Here is a 21,663-nt window from a genome sequence, read left to right as displayed (position 1 = left end):
AAAAGGGATGAACACCATCCTGGTCGTGGTCGACCGTCTCACCAAGATGGCCCATTTCATCCCCTACAAAGGCCTACCCACAGCCAAACAGACGGCCGATCTTATTCTCAGAGAGGTCTTCAGGCTGCATGGGATCCCGGACGACGTGGTCTCCGACCGAGGTGTACAATTTGCCTCAAAGTTCTGGAAGAACTTCTGCCTGGCGCTCGGGGTTAAAGTGAACCTGTCCTCTGCTTTCCACCCTCAGTCAAACGGGCAGACGGAGAGAACTAATCAGACCCTAGAGCAATACCTACGCTGTTTCAGCTCCCACCTGCAGGATGACTGGCTTGATCATCTCCCCACGGCCGAGTTCGCCTACAACAATGCTGAGCACAGCTCAACCAAGCACAGCCCCTTCTTTGCTAACACAGGCTCGCACCCGGTGTTCATTCCCCACCTACCCGTTGCCTCCACCCTCCCAGCAGTGGCCGAACGCCTAACAACCCTGCAGGAGGCACAAGAGAACATTATAGACAACCTCCAGCTTGCCCAGAGGCGCTTTAAACAGGGAGCAGACAGACGTCGCAAACCCACCCCGGGCTTCCATGTGGGAGACAAGGTATGGCTGTCCACCAGGAACCTCAGATTGAAGGTCCCCTCCAAAAAATTTGCCCAAAGATACATGGGTCCGTTCCGGATCACCGCACAAATCAACGAGGTCACGTTCCGGCTCGACCTTCCGGACTCCATTAGGGTGCACCCTGTCTTCTATTGCTCTCTCCTCAAGCCATACGTGGAGAACACCTTCACAGGCCGCCACTCGCCCCCTCCACCACCTGTGAGGGTACAGGGTGAAGAAGAATACGTTGTCGCAAAGATCCTCGACTCCAGGATCCACCGGGGAAGACTACAATACCTAATTGGGTGGGAGGGTTACCCTCCCGAGGATAACTCCTGGGAGCCAGAAGAGAATGTCCACGCCCCCAGACTGGTAAAAGAGTTCCACCAACAGCACCCCTGTAAGCCTGCCCCTGCGGTGCCCGGAGGTCACCTTGGAAGGGGGGGGGGGGGGGGGAGTACTGTCGGGATTCGAACCTGTGACCAGCCACATCCCAGGCAGTAGCCCTGCTTACTAGGCTACCATCCTCTCTGGACATTCCTCCCTGAAACCTATTATGTAACCTCAGTCTTGCCAAGCCTTGCTCATCACCCTTGATTCCCCACACCTGGTACTTCCCTATATAAGTCCAGCCCCTTGCACTCTAGCTTGCTGATTATTGAGCTCCTGAGCCTTGATCAAGCTTCTCCTCATCTGTTGCTCTTGCTACTGCTGGAAGTCCACTGCTGACCAGGAATTGCCTACCGACTACTCTTCTGCCTTATCCCTACCAACTGAACTGCTACCACCGTTGCCATCCGGATTGTCTGACCACGCTTACTGCCGCCTGCCCTGACCCACCGCCTGCCTACCGACTACTCTTCTGCCTTATCCCTACCAACTGAACTGCTACCACCGTTGCCATCCGGATTGTCTGACCACGCTTACTACCTGCCTGCGGTCCTTGCCACTGGGCTCCACTCCTACCTCCAGCCAGCGGTCCTCTGACACAGGTGAGCCTGTAGGACTGTTACAGACAGCTTACTACGTAAATCCTGGGAGGCGTCCATGTTTAATCTTAAATCTAACATTGCTGCAACCTCGGTTGCAAGGTCTATGTATCTTTGGCTAAATGAGTTCCCTTCTGTGTTCGGTGTGGAGTGTATTTACCACACTACGCAGTGACATTATCAACCGCTGCAAACCGTCATTTTTTGTCTGTATCAGTGAGGCTATGGATCCTATTGCTGCATTGGCTGGACAATTTTAAGGTCTGTCTTTGGAGGTAGCCGACCTCCGCATGTAGCTCCAGGGATCACAGGCTGCTGGTGTCAGTAGTACTTACCAGGCCTGTCCTGAACCTAAGGTTGCATTTGAGGGATAAGACCCCCAGGGAGGACATAATAAATTCCATCCCTCTTCTAAAATCAGCAACGGCCTTTTTAGCGGATGCGTCTGCTGAGTCCATTAGATTCTTGGCCAAGGATGCAGGTCTTTCTAATGCGGCACGTCGTGCCCTTTGGATGAAATCAGAGTCAGGGGACAAGACTTCAAAAATGAAGTTATGTTCTATCCCCTTTACAGGTGAATATGTCTTTGGTCAAGTCTTAGACAAGGTAATGGAAAAGGCGTCCGATAAAAAGAAGGGGTTTCCGGAGGATAGGCCTTATAGGAGGGAAATTCCCTTATGTTCCTTTCAGGGCCAAGAGAGATCCTACAGAGGGACAGGTCAGGCCGCTGGAGTTACCCCAAAGGGGTAAGGGTTTCTCCTCAATCCCCAGAGTAAACCCGCCGATAAATAATGACGCCAGAGTGGGGGTGAATGCTAAATAAATTTCTATGTTCCTGGAAGAAGGTAACATCAAATCCCTGGGCCCAGGAGGTAGCCAGAGCAGGCTACAAAATAGAATTTTCTTCAGTTTCCCCGAGCACATTTTTTATATTAAATCTGGGGTCAGTGCATCATTTGGCAAGGGATCAAAGATCTCATAGATTTGGGGGTTGTAATTCAGGTCCCAGTTTCAGAACAGGGCCAGGGGTTCTATTCCAGTCTCTTTCTGGTAAAAAAAAGAAGGAAGGGTAATTCCGTATGATTATAAAGCTAAAATTCCTCAACCACTACATTTCCTACAGGAAGTTCAGGATGGAGTCCCTGGGATTCCTAATTCCCCTAATAAAAAGGAATGCAGTGATGTGTACAGTGGACTTAAAAGATGCGTATTTTCACATCCCGATCTACCACAACTCTCAAAAATTCTTGAGATTCGCCATAAAAGACCAGCAAGGCAACACTCGCCATTTTCAGTTTACAGCTCTTCCGTTTAGGATTTCCTCGGCTCCCAGAATATTCACCAAGCTGGTGATCGAGACAGTAGCATTCCTGAGACAAAAAAAAACTAAACTTGATCCCTTACCTAGACGACTTCCTTCTAGTGGGAGATACAGTAGACCAATTACTAACAGATATGGACACTTTTTTTTTATCAACTCTAACAGAACTGGGCTGGATTGTCAACTCGCAGAAATCATGTCTACAGCCATCGACCAGACTACGGTTCCTGGGAGTCATCCTGGACTCGCAGTCACAGACCACTCTCCTGCCCACAGACAAGATTCAGTCTCTAAAAGGAGAAAGTCAAAACATTCCAGAGTAAGACGATCTGCTCTATATGAGAAGCTATGAGTTTGCTGGGAACTCTGACAGCCTGTATTCCCTCAGTAATGTGGAGTCAACTACTATACATCCCCGTCCCAGCAGTTCTGGATTCTGGACATCTGGGACAAGCAACAGAGGTTGCTAGATTGCAAAGTTCTCATTCCAGCCTATGTAAAAACCTCCTTAAGCTGGTGGAAGGTAGACAACAATCTCTCAGGGAGTGGCCTGGAGGAAGTCTCCGTATGTTCAGATCAAGACGGATGCGAGTCAGTCAGGCTGGGGAGCAAAAATTGGGGATTACTATTACCAAGGTTCCTGGGCCCCTTCGGTAAGCAGCCAATCCTCAAACATCAGAGAGCTGAGCGAAAGAGGCTCTTCTGGATCACCACCTTAGGATCCTGTAGAAAGGTAGGGAGCCACAGCAGCATATCACCAAGAATCTTCTTTATTTAGATAGACACCTCACAGCAAAGCATAAAAATTGCAGCAACGTTTCAGCTAAGGATAGCCTTTGTCAAGCATATTAAACAAGTAAAATCACAGCCTATAAATCCCATATACTGGGACCACCCACACCGCTGAACAACCAATAGATAATGATGTTTATAGGTCACACCTACATAATGAACATGGGATCACCAACACATTGGGACATGTTAAACAGCTGATACAGATTAAATCAATCATACCTGTGTGGGGCCACGTTACACAGACACCCATGGTGGATCTAGCGTCTCGCACTCGGTGATGCGCATGTCCGCAGACGTCATCACAGAGCGACATGCGCAAAGAATCGCTGTGCGCATATGTCAAGCAGCATCCAGATGCACAGTCAGCGCAGGTCCATGCGCGTCATCAAGGGGCGGCCGGCTAACGTCACGAAGCCACTCCCACGTGACGCACCAGGCTGACGTATGCATGAGGAAAGGACATAGCTACCAATTAGAAGCGCTCGCACCACTGTCAAACAAGAACAGTGTGCAGAACGCTTTATGGATTAAAGCCCCAACTTAAGGGTCCATTCACACATCCGCAAAATGGATCCGCATCCGTTCCGCAATTTTGCGGAACGGGTGCAGACCCATTCATTTTCAATGGGGCCGGAATGTGCTGTCTGCATCCACATTTGCGGATCCGCACTTCCGTTTCCGCAAAAAAATAGAACATGTCCTATTCTTGTACGCAATTGCGGACAAGAACAGGCATATTCTATTAGTGCCGGCAATGTGCGGTCCGCAAAATGCAGAACGCACATTGTCGCTTTCCGTGTTTTGCGGATCCGTGGCTCCGTGTATCCGCAAAACACATTGCGGACGTGTGAATGGAGCCTAACACTGCGGACATATTGCGCAACCTAGCATAGTATTAGCGCAAGGGGAAATCAAAGTGTCTGTGAAAAAACGTGAACACCTCACAGGTTTTACAGATATAGTATGGCATAAACATCCAATAATGGCAATAAGAAACATATGTGTCTGACATGGAGTCTCATTCACACATGGTTCTTCATGTCAAAGTACCTTGACAATAAAAGATGGTGACCAGGTTGGTCTCTATTGTTGATTGTACAGCGTTACACGGTGGTATAATAAAGACATATAATATAAAAACAAAGCAAGATATTGTAACAGATGAGAATTTAGCTGATGCCAGCCACATTAAATTCTAGATTTAATCCAAATGGTTGTAAGGATTTCAACGTGTAGATCCATTTGAGCTCCTTCTTCCTTAGTATTGCGTCCTTGTCTCCCCCTCTCCGTAAAAGACCCACGCTGTCTATAACCCTAAAGCGAAGTTGGTTCACTGAGTGCCCTGCTTCGACAAACTGTTTCGCAACGGGTTTATCCATGTTCATTTTGCGTATGGTACTTTTGTGCTTGTTAATACGCTTAAATCACAGAAAAAATGCACCAAACAGATATGCCACTGACTATACTGGCTAGTCATAAATGCAGATATTAAAAGCTGAGACTTTTGCCAATATATTCCTGTCAGGAAGATATCGGTGCCCACATGCACCACGTCACGGCTCTCAGCATGGCAAGGGGTCCTACCACTACGCTACCTATGGTGTGAACAAGGTCTGAAGGTGATGTAATCCAGCTCACAGCCAAGCTTCCACACAACCGCCTAGCAGGACAACTAGTGCAATGTGAACAAAGCCAGACTGTAAGCCACACCCATATCAGACCATGTGATGGAGGCTACCAGGTGCAAAGGAGAGTGTTTGAATGCCAGGTGAAGGCACATACACTACATATAAAACAAGACAAAAACACAGAAATATAGTGGCAAATCTGGGGGAGCTGCTCAACCCCTAACACTGTAGCGTGTTTTTCATTGGGGGAGCAGCCCCACCGCATGTGGACCACAGCAAACGACTATCCCCAGCAAAAAATATTTTGCATACGGTGGAGGATGTCGGCGCGGTCCACATGCACCACAAAGGCATCCTACACAAAACGGAGCATTGTGCGGATGAAAATATAATCATAAATCACAGAAAAAATGCACCAAACAGATATGCCACTGACTATACTGGCTAGTCATAAATGCAGATATTAAAAGCTGAGACTTTTGCCAATATATTCCTGTCAGGAAGATATCGGAGCCCACATGCACCACGTCACGGCTCTCAGCATGGCAAGGGGTCCTACCACTACGCTACCTATGGTGTGAACAAGGTCTGAAGGTGATGTAATCCAGCTCACAGCCAAGCTTCCACACAACCGCCTAGCAGGACAACTAGTGCAATGTGAACAAAGCCAGACAAATATTATGAAAGTTTGTACTCTCTTCCTCTACAGGTAGCGAGGGATCCTATACAGCAACGTGACCAGTTCTCTACTTTTTTTACAAAAATGTAAGCTACCTAAACTGTCTAGTGATCTAGCAGCTACCCTTAATACTCAAATTACAGAGGAAGAAATAACTGAAGTGATCAATAATTTGCCAAATCGCAAGTCCCCTGGACCGGATGGTATATCATATCTTTATTATAAGACGTATATAGATATTCTGCTCCCTCACATGGTTAAGGTCTTTAACTCCTTCTTGGGGGGTTCCCCTATACCGGACACGATGCTGCAGTCTTTTATTACTCTCATACCTAAACCAAACAAAGATCATATGGACTGTGTGAAATATCGTCCTATAGCCCTCCTTAATTCGGACCTAAAAATATTTACAAAGCTATTGGCAAACAGACTTGTTAGTCTGCTTCCGAGTCTGATACACAAGGATCAGGTCGGCTTTGTGTTACATCGTCAAGGAGGAGATAACACAAGGAGGACTATAGATTTGATAGATGTTCTTAATAGAAGGAAGCAGCAGGCATTAGTGCTAGGACTGGACGCAGAAAAGGCCTTTGATCGCCTGAGTTGGCCGTTTATGTTCTCGACGATGCAGTGTTTTGGTATAGGGGGGCCCTTCCTGAACGCTATACGAGCCCTTTATACCTGTCCCACGGCCTATGTAAAAATGACACATACTCAATCTAAAATGATACCCATCCATAATGGCACGAGGCAGGGTTGCCCGTTATCTCCATTACTTTTTGTATTATGCATTGAGCCGCTGGCAGCGTTAATAAGGGCCCATCCTGACATCCAAGGGGTTGAAGTAAATAAAGTAGCCTTTAAATTGTCACTCTTTGCAGACGACATTCTTCTAACACTAACCAATTTACATGTCTCGCTACCAAATTTATTTCAGGTTATAGGGGAATATGGGAAGTTATCTGGATATAAGATAAATAAGGAAAAAACAGAAGCACTACCTATTAATCTCCCCCCAGATATCCTGAATAATTTACAAAACAATTATCATTTTAAGTGGAATGACACTACCCTTAAATATTTAGGAGTGAAACTAACAAAAACATATGGTACCCTGTACACTCACAATTTTATCCCACTTTTTCAAGAACTTAATACACTTATGGCTAAGTGGATGCCCTTACCCATCTCTTTGTTGGGACATATTGCGGCGGTCAAAATGACCATATTACCCAAGCTACTATATGTGATGGAGACTATTCCAGTTCTGATACCTAAAAAAGATCTGAGAGCATTACAATCTTCTATCCTTCGGTTTGTTTGGAATGGGAAGAGGCAAAGAATTGCATGCAGCACCCTAACTGCTCTTAAAACACAGGGCGGTTTGGGGCTCCCAGACATAACAAAATATTATTGGGCGACGCATCTGTGTCGGATCCTGGCGTGGTCCTCACTTCAGGCATTTTCTAGATGGATTGAGATTGAAAAACTCTGGTTAGCCCCCATTCACCCCAATGCCCTCCTGTGGTCTCCTCTACCTAATGATTGCTCTGTCCAGTTGCTTGGCCCTATGTCACACACATATACCATCTGGAAATGTTGTAAACGTATATTCCCACTGGTTTCCGATAGACCCTCTCTGACCTAATTTTTTATCCAACCCCGTGTTCCCGATAGGCATGCAGGGTACGCTTTTTAAGTCGTGGTTCTCTAATAAACTATTTAGATTTGCTGATATAGTGGATTATAGAACTCTGGAGATTATATCTTTTGATTTGCTTAAGGAGAGGTATAATCTTCCCGAGTCCTCTAGATGGCAGCATTTGCAAATAAAACATCTGCTTAGCTCTATGTTTCGAGATACAAAAGTGTCCATTCCGACACAGTTTGAAAAATTGTGCAAACTCTCGACCTCTACTAAAGGTCTTATATCAGATATTTATGTCCTTCTTTCAACCCCGGAACCACCTCAGGTCCTACGACATGCGTATATGGCTAAATGGGAGAGATACCTTGAACGTGACATTTCACCAAACGAGTGGCAGCTTATCTGGCGTAGAGCTGCAATGTCATCCACCTGTGTGACCTTCAGGGAGAATTCATATAAAACATTAATGTTCTGGTATAATACCCCCCAGTTGCTTAGACATTTGAACCCTGCGGTTTCTGGTACTTGTTGGAGGTGTGATTCTGGTCAAGGGTCTCTATTCCACATCTTTTGGGACTGTCCAGTCATTTTCCCATTGTGGAAAGAAGTCCAGCATCTTTTATCGCAGCTTTTTAATGTCACGTTTTCATTGGACCCATACATGTTTCTATTGAACATGCCTCCAACAATGCTAAAGAAGCCAGTGCTTTGTTTAGTACTTCATGTCTTGTCAGCGGCGAAACGCCTTATTGCCCAGTTTTGGAAAAGGCAGGACATACCTACTAAATTAGAACTGTTCACTAGTATCACAGAAATTAGAAGAATGGAGTATCTGACAGCAGTTATTAATAATACGGTAGATAAGTTTAATAAGGTTTGGCAACCCTGGGATACTTTCTTTGATAACAGCGATTAATACCCTCTTCCCCTTGTTGTATGTCTATCCTTATGGGTCTTGTCTCCTATTTTTGTCTTTATAGTATATATTATCATATTAGAGTGTAGGTATTATTTACCTGGCTATCAGGATTTATTACGACATGATGACATTCGATTGGGATTGTTAGGATTACTACTTTGAAGATATATCTGTATTGTCATTCCTGCTACTTTTTCCATTTAAAATGTTTGATTGTCAAATGTTTACATGAAAAAATTGTAAACGTGTACTTTTATTACTGTACCTTTTCTTCAATAAAAAGACAGTTATACAAAAAAAAAAGCGCATTTAACTAGAACTACAGTCAGGTCCATAAATATTGGGACCAACACAATTCTAACATTTTTGGCTCTATACACCACCACAATGGATTTGAAATGAAACGAACAAGATGTGCTTTAACTTATGATCCAAAGAGCTGTCACTATCAGTGAAGCAAGCCATCATTAGGCTGAAAAAACAAAACAAACCCATCAGAGAGATATCAAAAACATTAGGCGTGGCCAAAACAACCGTTTGGAACATTCTTAAAAAGAAGGAACGCACCGATGAGCTTAGCAACACCAAAAGACCCGGAAGACCACGGAAAACAACTGTGGTGGATGACCGAATAATTATTTCCCTGGTGAAGAAAACACCCAACAGTTGGCCAGATCAAGAACACTCTCCAGGAGGTAGGTGTATGTGTGTCAAAGTCAACAATCAAGAGAAGACTTCACCAGAGTGAATACAGAGGGTTCACCACAAGATGTGAACCATTGGTGAGCCTCAAAAACAGGAAGGCCAGATTAGAGTTTGCCAAACGACATCTAAAAAAGCCTTCACAGTTATGGAACAACATCCTATGGACAGATGAGACCAAGATCAATTTGTACCAGAGTGATGGTAAGAGAAGAGTATGGAGAAGGAAAGGAACTGCTCATGATCCTAAGCACACCACCTCATCAGTGAAGCATGGTGGTGGTAGTGTCATGGCATGGGCATGTATGACTGCCAATGGAACTGGTTCTCTTGTATTTATTGATGATGTGACTGATGACAAAAGCAGCATGATGAATTCTGAAGTGTTTCGGGCAATATTATCTGCTCATATTCAGCTAAATGCTTCAGAACTCATTAGACGGCACTTCACAGTGCAGATGGACAATGACCCAAAGCATAATGCAAAAGCAACCAAAGAGTTTTTTAAAGTGAAAGAAGTGGAATGTTATGCAATGGCCAAGTCAATCACCTGGCCTGAATCCGATTGAGCATGCTTTTTACTTGCTGAAGAGAAAATGCCTCAAGAACAAGCAGGAACTGAAGACAGTTGCAGTAGAGGCCTGGCAGAGCATTACCAGGGATGAAACCCAGCGTCTGGTGATGTCTATGCGTTCCAGACTTCAGGCTGTAATTGACTGCAAAGGATTTGCAACCAAGTATTAAAAAGTGAAAGTTTGATTCATGATTATTATGATGTCCCATTACTTTTGGTCCCTTAACAAGTGGAGGCACATATGCAAACTGTTGTAATTCCTACACCGTTCACCTGATTTGGATGTAAATACCCGCAAATAAAAGCTGACAGGCTGCAGGTAAAGCACATCTTGTTCGTTTCATTTCAAATCCATTGTGGTGGCGTATAGAGCCAAAAATGTGAGAATTGTGTTGATGTCCCAATATTTATTGACCTGACTGTATGTCCTCTTCTCATGCTGAGAAAGCAGGTGCCTCCATGGAAGACATTTGTAGGGCGGTGACCTGGTCCAGTGTACATACTTTTATTAAGCATTACCGCTTAGATTTCTGCAATTCTTCCGAACTGTCCTTTGGACGTTAAGTCCTTCAGGCAGTAGCCCCCCCCCCCCCAATTGATGTTATAATTTTGGATATGGAAAATTGGAATTAGACTTTCCTGTAAGGCTACTTTCACACTTGCGTTCGGGGTTCCGCTTGCGAGTTCCGTTTGAAGGCTCCGTCCAGCCCTAATGCATTCTGAGTGGATGCGGATCCGCTCAGAATGCATCAGTCTGGCACCGTTTGTCCTCCGCTCCGCTCAGCAGGCGGACACCCGAACGCTGCTTGCAGCCTGGCCGTGCAGAGGCAAACAGATCCGTCCAGACTTACAATGTAAGTCAATGGGGACGGATCCGTTTGAAGATGACACACTATGGCTCAATTTTCAAACGGATCCGTCCCCCATTGACTTTCAATGTAAAGTCAAAACGGATCCGTTTGCACTATCATGAACATTTTTTTTTTTTTTTTTTTTTTTTTGTTCATGGTAATGCAAACGGATCCGTTCTGAACGGATCTAAGCGTTTGCATTGTAGGTGCGGATCCGTCTGTGCAGATACCAGACGGATCCGCACCTAAACGCAGGTGTGAAAGTAGCCTCATTCGGTTTCCATGAGATCACCATGACGGCCCGTTATTTCCTCCCCAATTATTATCATTATTTGCTTAATTTCGTTGATGGTATGTATTAATATCTTCTAATTATATAATAGTTTATCTCCACCTCTCACTCTTGTTATTTTGGAAAGCACTGGTGTATGGTGGAAGGGGGGAGTGTTTTAACCGTTCTCTGTTCCTGCCCCTACAGAGGTCAGGGGTCAATCTCCTTTTGGCCGTCATGGTGATCTCCTGGAAACTGAATTACCGGTAGGTCTAATTCCGATTTTTGTTGCTTCACCTACTGAAAAAATGTAATAAACAGAGATAAAAAAAGCCATGCACATCCTTCCCATGGCTAAAGCAAGGAGGCAGAAGCAGAGCACTTTCTATGGAGCCCGTCTTCAGCTAGTTATAAGAGATGGCTCTTGTCTGAGCACTTCTGCCTCCTCATTTTACAGATTGATGGGGGGTTTCACCACCGAAACCACAACTTATCAAAACTTCTTACATGTCACTGTGACTTGTCAAAAGTTTTTTGAACCAACAATGGCTTTTTTTTTGACTGCATAGAAAACTTTTCATTAAAACATGCCATACCACATCTTATCTTTGAAAGCTGATGTTTTTCGGTCAGGGCTCTCATGTTCCTGGTGCTGTAGATTCTGGCAATGCTGCATAAATATCGTTTTTGGCCCATAGTAAGGTCAGGATGCTAGAATATAAAATGTGCATGAGAACAAGACAAAAACATTTGCACAGATTAGCACTCAGATGGTATATTTTATCTTATGCCCCCCCCCCCCCCCCAAAAAAAACAAAACACTTGCTATAAACTGCAGATGGAAAATTAGAACTTGACAAAATGGTTCAGTCCATACAGTACACATAACCGATTGTTTCAATGATGCATTAAATAATTTAGCTACCTGTCCTGCTAGAAGATATTGGAAAAAGAACTCTAAGGGTATGGCCAAACGGTCAGATTTCCTAATACAATTTTGAAAGCCAAAACCAACAGTGAATAAAAAAAAAAGAGAAGCCAGTTCTGTCCTTTATACTTTCTATCCTTTATGATCCACTCCTGTTTTTGGTTTCCAAAACTGCATCAAACTGTGGCCCTAAATAGGCTACGTTCACAGTAATGTTTGCTCACATATCCAGCATTGCCAGATATGACCGTGTACCGCTGGATCCGCATTGACTATCATGCGATCTGATGGTGATCTGGCTGCTTTTCCAGCATAAATGCCAGGTTTGTGCCGGATCAGCATGCCGCAGATGTGAACCCGGCATGGGTGTACTGGGAGCTTAAAGTGGTCCTGGAGAAAAACTAAAATTGGCCCCACGCTGTAAGCGGGTCCCAATTGACAAAAGGGAGGGCAACACAAGTAGGCAAGGACAACAGAAGTAGGCCTAGCCTGCAATTCTGTAGTGCAGCACAAAACACTGCCCCAACCGAACAAAATAGCACAGTCCAGCACAAAATACCGCCACCCTCACCACAATATTCACTGTCTTACGGACAGTGATACAGCTGAGCTCAGGAGGGCGCCTGCGGCTGCTGGCCTGATTAATGCTGAGAGCATCAGATCATTATGCACCAGGCCGGCAGCCGTGAGGAGAGTTCAGGCGGCCCCCTGGTCATCAGCCCACCAGGAAAGCTCCCTGTAAGGTCTATGGCCATCCGCCCTGAAACCCAGCCTCAGGCCATGTCTACATGTCTGGTAGCTGCATACAACCGAAGGTATTCCTTTTCCGCGGTATTATTTCCCTATAAACCTCACACAAAAATCCTCCATATGAAATGATTTTTTTTACAGTAGAAATCAATTTCTGAAGTTATTATGCAAAGTCTCGCGAGACTTTGCGAGGTAATAACTTCGGCTCATCGGAGCCAATACATTCTAATACTGTACAGCGCGCTCGCTCCGTACAGTATTGAAACAAAGTTTTATGCAAATCGACTTTGGATTCGCTCATCCCTAACTACAACTATGGGGCCATAGTACAGCTGTGTGCATGAGCCCTAAAGCCTGGCATATAATAACTACTGCAAACAAAATAAATGTGCTGCTATTCAACTGAACTAAATAAAGAAGACTTGTACCTTTAGAAATGGTTCATTTTTCATAGACCTGGGAATTTTGATTGTTTTAACCTCCTGTCTTAAAGGACCAATCTGCAGACGACATCCTTTCCATGAATCCTTTGAATTTATTTCATCATGAGCTCCTTAAAGAAATGAAAAATATGCCAGAGCTCGTCCTCTTCACTTATTAATGCACAGAAGCTGTAGAGAGCAGTCAGAGAAACAGATATCTGATTGGCGGAAATGGCCTCTCCATTACAGTCAGGAGTTGTTCACACAAGCCCAATTCACTTCTATGGAGCCAGAGCTGCGTGAAAAACTGAGAATATAGAACGTGCTGCGGTTTCCTGAATGCAGAAATGATGCGTGAAAAACGAATGGGTCAGGATTCAGTCCGGATGCTATGTGTTTGCTTCATGCATCGCACCTGGATGGAAATCTCGCTCATGTGAAAGGGGCCTACAGGGCTTTCTGGGATCACTATGTTTTTAACAGATCTCATGAAGTTAACTCATGTAGATCTTCCCCATGACTTTCGTTTTTCAGTTAGGACTCTCCTGACCCATCTTCACCACTTAAACCAATCACTCTGGTTTGTTTCCATCCTGTATGTAGCACTTCCTATTGCTGTTTCCAACCAAACCCATGATGCACCTCTCCTTTCTCTCCTACAGCTCCAGCACCGCCCCTAACACCCAGCTAGTTTATAGCTCCTCCCACCAGTTAGTTACATAGACACTCCCCTATCACTGCCCCTAACACCCAGCTAGTTTATAGCTCCTCCTACCAGCTAGTTACATAGACACCCCCCTATCACTGCCCCTAACACCCAGGTAATTTATAGCTCCTCCCACAGCTAGTTACATAGACACTCCCTTATCACTAACCCTATAACCCAGCTAATATATAGCTCCTCCCACCAGCTAGTTACATAGACACTCCCCTATCACTGCCCATAACACCCTGCTAGTCTATAGCTCCTCCCACCAGCTAGTTACATAGACACTCCCCAATCACTGCCCCTAACACCCAGCTAGTTTATAGCTTCTCCCACCAGCTAGTTACATGGACACTTCCCTATCACTGCCCCTAACACCCAGCTAGTTTATAGCTCCTCCCACCAGCTAGTTACATGGACACTCCCCCATCACTGCCCCTAACACCCTGCTAGTTTATAGCTCCTCCCACCAGCTAGTTACATGGACACTTCCCTATCACTGCCCCTAACACCCAGCTAGTTTATAGCTCCTCCCACCAGCTAGTTACATAGACACTCCCCTATCACTGCCCCTAACACCCTGCTAGTTTATAGCTCCTCCCACCAGCTAGTTACATAGACACTCCCCCATCACTGCCCCTAACACCCTGCTAGTTTATAGCTCCTCCCACCAGCTAGTTACATGGACACTTCCCTATCACTGCCCCTAACACCCAGCTAGTTTATAGCTCCTCCCACCAGCTAGTTACATAGACACTCCCCTATCACTGCCCCTAACACCCTGCTAGTTTATAGCTCCTCCCACCCAGCTAGTTACATAGACACTCCCCCATCACTGCCCCACCCATGGACATAACATCACAGGAAATAAAGAGCTGCATGGACATGGTCATGTGACCACAGACCAGAACAGAAGATACGAGCAATAAAGGTAAAAGAAATACCGTACTTACAAAATGACAGCTACCTTCATAAATAATTATTTTAAAAGATGTTGATGCAAATTGGAAAACCCCTTTGAAAGCGTTTTAGACCACTCAGATCAGGTTATAGACTCTTTGACCCTCATTACAATGGAACCTTTGTTTTCTGTGTCCCTCATCCAGATCATGAAAAAAACACTTTTTAAACGTATGCAAATGAGCTTCTGAAGGTGCCCAGGGGCGGCATTACTGGGCGATGTGCCCACAAAAACACACCTCTTTCAGCCCTCTAGCCCGCCCTTCTGTCCTATTATTATCTCCTCCTCTGCCTCCAGCCGGCGGACGTCACCTGCTCTGGGCAGAGGAACAGATTTTCATATTACGCATGCGCCGGCCGGGTGTCTTTAGTGGGTCGGCGCATGCACAATATGAAAAGCTGTTCCTCTGCCCATAATGGGCAGAGCAGTGCGCAGGTGACGTCCGCCGGCTGGAGGCAGAGGAGGAGATAATAATAGGACAGAAGGGCGGGCCAGAGGGCTGAAAGAGGTGTGTTTTGGGGTGTCATTTTACATATACCCATGCTGGGTGAGATAAATATCTTGGTCAAATGCCAACTTTGTATAAAAAAATGGGAAAAGTTGTCTTTTGCCAAGATATTTCTCTCACCCAGCATGGGTATATGTAAAATGACACCCCAAAACACATTCCCCAACTTCTCCTGAGTACGGTGATACCAGATGTGTGACACTTTTTTGCAGCCTAGGTGGGCAAAGGGGCACATATTCCAAAGTGCACCTTTCGGATTTCACCGGTCATTTTTTACAGATTTTGATTGCAAACTTCTTCTCACACATCTGGGCCCCTAGAATGCCAGGGCAGTATAACTACCCCACAAGTGACCCCATTTTGGAAAGAAGACACCCCAAGGTATTTTGTGATGGGCATAGTGAGTTCATGGAAGTTTTTATTTTTTGTCACAAGTTAGTGGAATATGAGACTTTGTAAGAAAAAAATAAATAAAAAATCTGCATTTTCTGCTAACTTGTGACAAAAAATAAAAAGTTCTATGAACTCACTATGCCCATCAGCGAATACCTTAGGGTGTCTACTTTCCGAAATGGGGTCATTTGTGGGGGGTTTCTACTGTCTGGGCATTGTAGAACCTCAGGAAACATGACAGGTGCTCAGAAAGTCAGAGCTGTTTCAAAAAGCAGAAATTCACATTTTTGTACCATAGTTTGTAAATGCTATAAATTTTACCCAAACCATATTTTTTTTTTTACCCAAACATTTTTTTTTTTTATCAAAGACATGTAGAACAATAAATTTAGCGAAAAATTTATATATGGATGTCGTTTTTTTTTTGCAAAATTTTACAACTGAAAGTGAAAAATGTCATTTTTTTGCAAAAAAATCGTTAAATTTCGATTAATAACAAAAAAAGTAAAAATGTCAGCAGCAATGAAATACCACCAAATGAAAGCTCTATTAGTGAGAAGAAAAGGAGGTAAAATTCATTTGGGTGGTAAGTTGCATGACCGAGCAATAAACGGTGAAAGTAGTGTAGTGTAGAAGTGTAAAAAGTGGCCTGGTCATTAAGGGGGTTTCAGCAAGCGGGGTTGAAGTGGTTAAATCAGTTGTCCGAGATTTTAAAAAAATTGGCAAAGAAATAAAAAAACATTACTCACCCTGTATGTATCCAGCCGATCCAGTTTCCGCTGGTCCAGCAGCGATCACATGATGTACATTGTTTACACAACCACTGCAGCCATTAATTGGCCTCAGTGGTGACATGTGTATGAATGACGTGATATTTCTTTTTTGTCAATTTAATAAAAACATTTGAACAACCCTTTAAATCAAGTTCTTATTATGAACAATATACCGTAATATTTATGTTTTCTGTAACTCACGTATATAGACTGGGATAGTGCTAATGATCAAAGTCATCCTATTATTAGAAGGATTGATCTACGATATGGCCTGATTCACAAAGTCAGTGTTTTGGTCAAAGATGAAATGAATATAGGGGGGTCTGATACCATTACCACGGTATCGTTCCAGCATTCCTAGCAGCCCAACATTATTTGGGCCGTATTTAGCTCGGAGTACTACAGACCTGTACCTGTAATCCGCTGCCTTACATAGAACAATCCCTCAAAAGAAGTTATTCACACCAGGGGGCCTTTCGGACACACCCTTAACCGCCTCCGGACCGCCTAACGCAGGATCGCGGTCCGGAGGCGGTCGACTCATTCCTCGTCGAAACATCCGTGCGTCATCTCGCGAGACGCGAGATAACGCACACAGCCGGCCCGCGCATGCGCATTGCGGACCGGCAAAAGTTCAAGGAGTATTTCGTCACCAGCCTGCCAGCCAATGATCATCGCTGGCAGGCTGGTGATTTTCAAAAAAACGAATCAAAAGCCATTTAATACTTTATATTTATTAATATAAGGTGTTAAATGGCTTCTGTGCTCCTCTGCTGGTCCTTTTCGTCGGTTGGTCCCAGCAGAGGAGCACAGATCACTGTAAGGACACAAGACACCACACACTTAGCCCCAGATCACCCCCCATCACCCCAATTAACCCCTTGATCACCCCTGTCAATCACTAGTGAAAGGGAAAAAAGTGATCAGTGTAAGGCTACTTTCACACCGGCGTTTAGGTGCAAATCCGTCTGGTATCTGCACAGACGGATCCGCACGTATAATGCAAACGCTTAGATCAGTTCAGAACGGATCCGTTTGCATTACCATGAACACAAAAAAATAAAAATAAAATTTTGTTCATGATAATGCAAACGGATTGTGTCAACTTCATTGTGTCAACTTCAAACGGATCCGTCCCCATTGACTTACATTGTAAGTCTGGACGGATCCGTTTGCCTCTGCACGGCCAGGCGGACACCCGAACGCTGCTGCCGCCTGCTGAGCGGAGTGGAGGACAAACGGTGCCAGACTGATGCATTCTGAGCGGATCCGCATCCACTCAGGGCTGTATGGATCCGTTCGGGGCCGCTTGTGAGAGTCTTCAAACAGAACTCGCAAGTGGAGCCCCGAACGCTAGTGTGAAAGTAGCCTAAACTGTCACTTTTTTCCACCAGTATTGACTGTTAGGTTTTAGGATAGTTTAGGCCCCTTTGTTAGGTAGTTAGCGTCGGTTAGCGCCCAGCCCACCGCACCGCAGTCACTGATTCGCTGATTAGCGTATCGCTAATCAGCATTGGTACTTTTATAGTATCTGTAAGTGATCAAAACTGATCACAGTCAGATCTATAATAGTATTAGTGTCACCTTAGCTCGCCCTCCACCCAAAACGCAGTGTTTGCCCGATATCGGTCGCCCACACGTGCGTTCACCCACGCCGGCCCCGCCGCAGTGACAAAAAAATTTTTATTTTTTTTATCACTGCACAATCACTTTCCAAGCGCTGCGACGATAAAAAAAATCAGTTTTGATATTTTTTATCAATCGCAGCGGCTTCCGGTACTTCGCAAATAAGGGGTACGGTATTCTTCTGAAGAGGCCTACAGGCTTCTGACCCAGTCGGATGAGAAATGGGAACCCTCATCTGACTAATCCAGTGGGTCAGAATACGAACCTGTAGAAAGCAGTGGCAGTCTGACCCAAAGTTTGGACGATGAAGTTGAGGTCCCTAATACCACCAGACGTACCCGGCCCCGTGTTGCTAGACCACAGGTTGCGCAGGATCCGCTTCAAGGGCAGCAGAGTGGGGCTGGCGCTGTCGGATTACGTGGTGAGGCATACACCAGCAGCGCAGCCCATCCTGGACCTAGTACCAGCACTGCCGTACAACATGGTGAAGTGGCGAGCACCAGAAGGGCAGTTGAAGCTGGTACGGTGGCACGTGCAGTAGTTCCCCTGTCACAGCCACCGCACAGACAGGCCCATAGAGCCCCTGAGGTGCTGGCAAACCCTGAATGGCAGTCCCCAACTTCAGCCGCACCTGTAGTTCCCCCTTTCACCACCCAGTCTGGAGTTCGGGTTGAGACAGCTCAGATCGGATCGGCACTGGGGTTTTTTCAGATGTTCTTGACTGCGGAGCTCTTGGACTTAGTCGTGGCAGAAACAAATCGGTATGCCACTCAATTTATAGCCGCCAACCCGGGAAGCTTTTATGCCCAGTCTTTCCGGTGGAAACCTGTCCAAGTTTCCGAATTTAGAACTTTTCTGGGCCTTCTCCTCAACATGGGCCTAACAAAAAAGCATGAATTGCGGTCATATTGGTCCATAAACCCAATTCATCACATGCCCATGTTCTCTCCTGCCATGTCCAGGACACAATTTGAGACCATCCTGCGTTTCCTGCACTTTAGTAACAACAGCACCTCTCGTCCCAGAGGCCACCCAGCTTTTGACCGGCTCCACAAAATTCGGCCCCTCATAGACCACCTTAACACCAAATTTGCAGATTTGTATACCCCTCCTTTATACATTTTACCGGGCACCTTGGCTTCAAACAATACATCCCAAGCAAGCGCGCCCCGGTATGGGGTCAAATTGTATAAGCTCTGTGAAAGGGCCACAGGCTATATGCACAAATTTTGTGTCTATGAGGGTAAAGATCAGACCCTGGAGCCGGTCGGTTGCCCTGACTACATGGGGAGCAGTGGGAAGACATTCTGGGACTTGGTGTCACCCTTATTTGGCAAGGGGTACCATCTTTATGTGGACAATTTTTACACAAGTGTGCCCCTCTTCAGGCATTTGTTCCTAGAACAGATTGGCTGCTGTGGCACCGCGCGACCAAGTCGCTGGGGCTTCCCCCAACGGCTCTTTACCACCCGTCTTCCAAGGGGGGAGAGGGCCGCACTGTGTAACGAAGAACTGCTCGCGGTGAAATGGAGAGACAAGCGTGACGTTTACATGCTCTCCTCCATTCACGCAGACACGACAATATAAATAGAACGAGCAACCAGTGTCATTGAAAAGCCCCTCTCGGTCCACGACTATAATTTGCTCATGGGAGGGGTGGACTTCAATGACCAGATGTTGGCTCCTTATTTAGAGTCCTGCCGCACCAGACGCTGGTATAAGAAGGTGTCTGTATATTTAATTCAATTGGCTGCATATAATAGTTTTGTTCTCTACAGTAAGGCTGGGAGAACAGGATCCTTCCTCAAATTTCAGGAAGAGATCATCGAGAACCTCCTGTATCCAGGAGGTTCCGTGGCCCCAACCACCAGTGTAGTGAGCCGTCTACACGAGCGACATTTCCCCAGTGTCGTTGCTGGTACCTCAACCCAAGCGCCACCCCGAAAAAGATATCGTGTCTGTAGCAGGAGTGGAATAAGGCGTGACACCCGCTATTTCTGTCCTGACTGCCCTGACCACCCTGCCTTATGCTTTGGAGAGTGTTTCCGGAAGTACCACACACAGGTACACTTAGCATAGGGATTGCATCTCACAGGACAGGCACACAGGGCTATTAGGGCCCATTCACACAGAGCTGCTGCAAACCTCTCCTTTCACCTGGGACAAAGTGCATAATGTACTTCGCCACATCTTTGGGCGATTTGCGCTTTGCACATTGTCCCATGGGGAAGGAGAGGTTTGTCCTATAAAGGTAAAAAAAATAAAAATTCACCAGTAAGCAAAAAAGTTAACGTTCAATTCAAAAAGTCAAAAAAAGTTAATATGTTCAGTTAAAATGTTATTATAAAGTTAATAAATGTATTGCGTTGCAGCCTGATTTTTTTTTTTTTTTTTTTTTACCTTCCAGGTGAACCAACCGATCGACTAGCTGCAGCACTGATGTGCATTCTGACAGAAGCATTGCGCTGCTGTCAGATTACACAAAAGTCGGTGTATGCGGCGCTGCAAGACGAGATTTCTCCTCTGCAGTAAAAGATACGTTTGCCAAGGCATATGAGCTGAGGGGGGCGGCAGTGTTCATATGCTTTGGCAAACACTTTGTATATAAAAAAATAAAATCCCGGCAATTATTTATTCATCCACATCGATTGATGTGAATGGAGCAATCGGGTTTGCCAGGGCATACGAGCTAAGTGGGTATGGATGTTGGGCGGAGCTCCTATGTCCTGGCAGACGCCTTTCCCCTCCTTTTTTTGGGGGGGCAGAGATTTTTTCATCCACATTGATCGATGCGAATGAAGAAATCTGTGCCATTCATTTTTTCTTTCAGCCCAGAGGCTGAACGGAAAAAAAAAATCTCATTACCCGTATGCTCAATATAAGGAAAATAGCAGAAACTCCTAATGCTGGCCATACATGTAATGATTGCGGAGACCCTCAAATGCCAGGGCAGTACAAACACCACACAAATGACCCCATTTTGGAAAGAAGACACCCAAAAGGTATTCGCTGAGGGGCATATTGAGTCCATGAAAGATTGAAATTTTTGTCCCAAGTTAGCGGAAAGGGAGACTTTGTGAGAAAAAACAAAAAAAAAAAATCAATTTCCGCTAACTTGTGTCAAAAAAAATAAAAATTCTATGAACTGGGGTATTTATACTGCCCTGGCTTTTTAGGGGCCCTAAAGCGTGTGAAGAAGTCTGGGATCCAAATGTCTAAAAATACCCTCCTAAAAGGAATGTGGGCCCCTTTGCGCATCTAGTCTGCAAAAAAGTGTCACACATGTGGTATCGCCGTACTCAGGAGAAGTTGGGGAATGTGTTTTGGGGTGTCATTTTACATATACCCATGCTGGGTGAGATAAACATCTCGGCAAAAGACAACTTTTCCCATTTTTTTATACAAAGTTGGCATTTGACCAAGATATTTATCTCACCCAGCATGGGTATATGTAAAATGACACCCCAAAACACATTCCCCAACTTCTCCTGAGTACGGCGATACCAGATGTGTGACACTTTTTTGCAGCCTAGGTGGGCAAAGGGGCACACATTCCAAAGAGCACCTTTTGGATTTCACAGGGCATTTTTTACAGATTTTGATTTCAAACTACTTCGC

The 21,663-nt window shown here is 45.2% G+C and overlaps 1 protein-coding gene across 2 annotated transcripts in view; it reads right to left on the bottom strand.

The window, feature by feature from the left end:
- The window catches only part of FAM216A (family with sequence similarity 216 member A), a 33,964-nt gene that overhangs the window by 10,560 nt on the left and 1,741 nt on the right, over nucleotides 1-21,663 (bottom strand). The window contains exons 3-4 of one of the 2 annotated variants that reach the window (XM_044275767.1): nucleotides 13,085-13,209; nucleotides 11,575-11,689 (exon numbers count right to left, since the gene is read on the bottom strand). In XM_044275767.1, the coding sequence (XP_044131702.1) occupies nucleotides 11,575-11,689; nucleotides 13,085-13,209 (240 nt within the window). The remainder of the gene's footprint in view (nucleotides 1-11,574; nucleotides 11,690-13,084; nucleotides 13,210-21,663) is intronic. The other variant, XM_044275768.1, reaches the window with a different exon arrangement.

The sequence above is a fragment of the Bufo gargarizans genome, chromosome 1 (genome assembly GCF_014858855.1).
Source record: "Bufo gargarizans isolate SCDJY-AF-19 chromosome 1, ASM1485885v1, whole genome shotgun sequence".
Lineage (NCBI taxonomy): Eukaryota > Metazoa > Chordata > Amphibia > Anura > Bufonidae > Bufo > Bufo gargarizans.
This window is presented reverse-complemented; position numbering and strand designations above follow the sequence as displayed.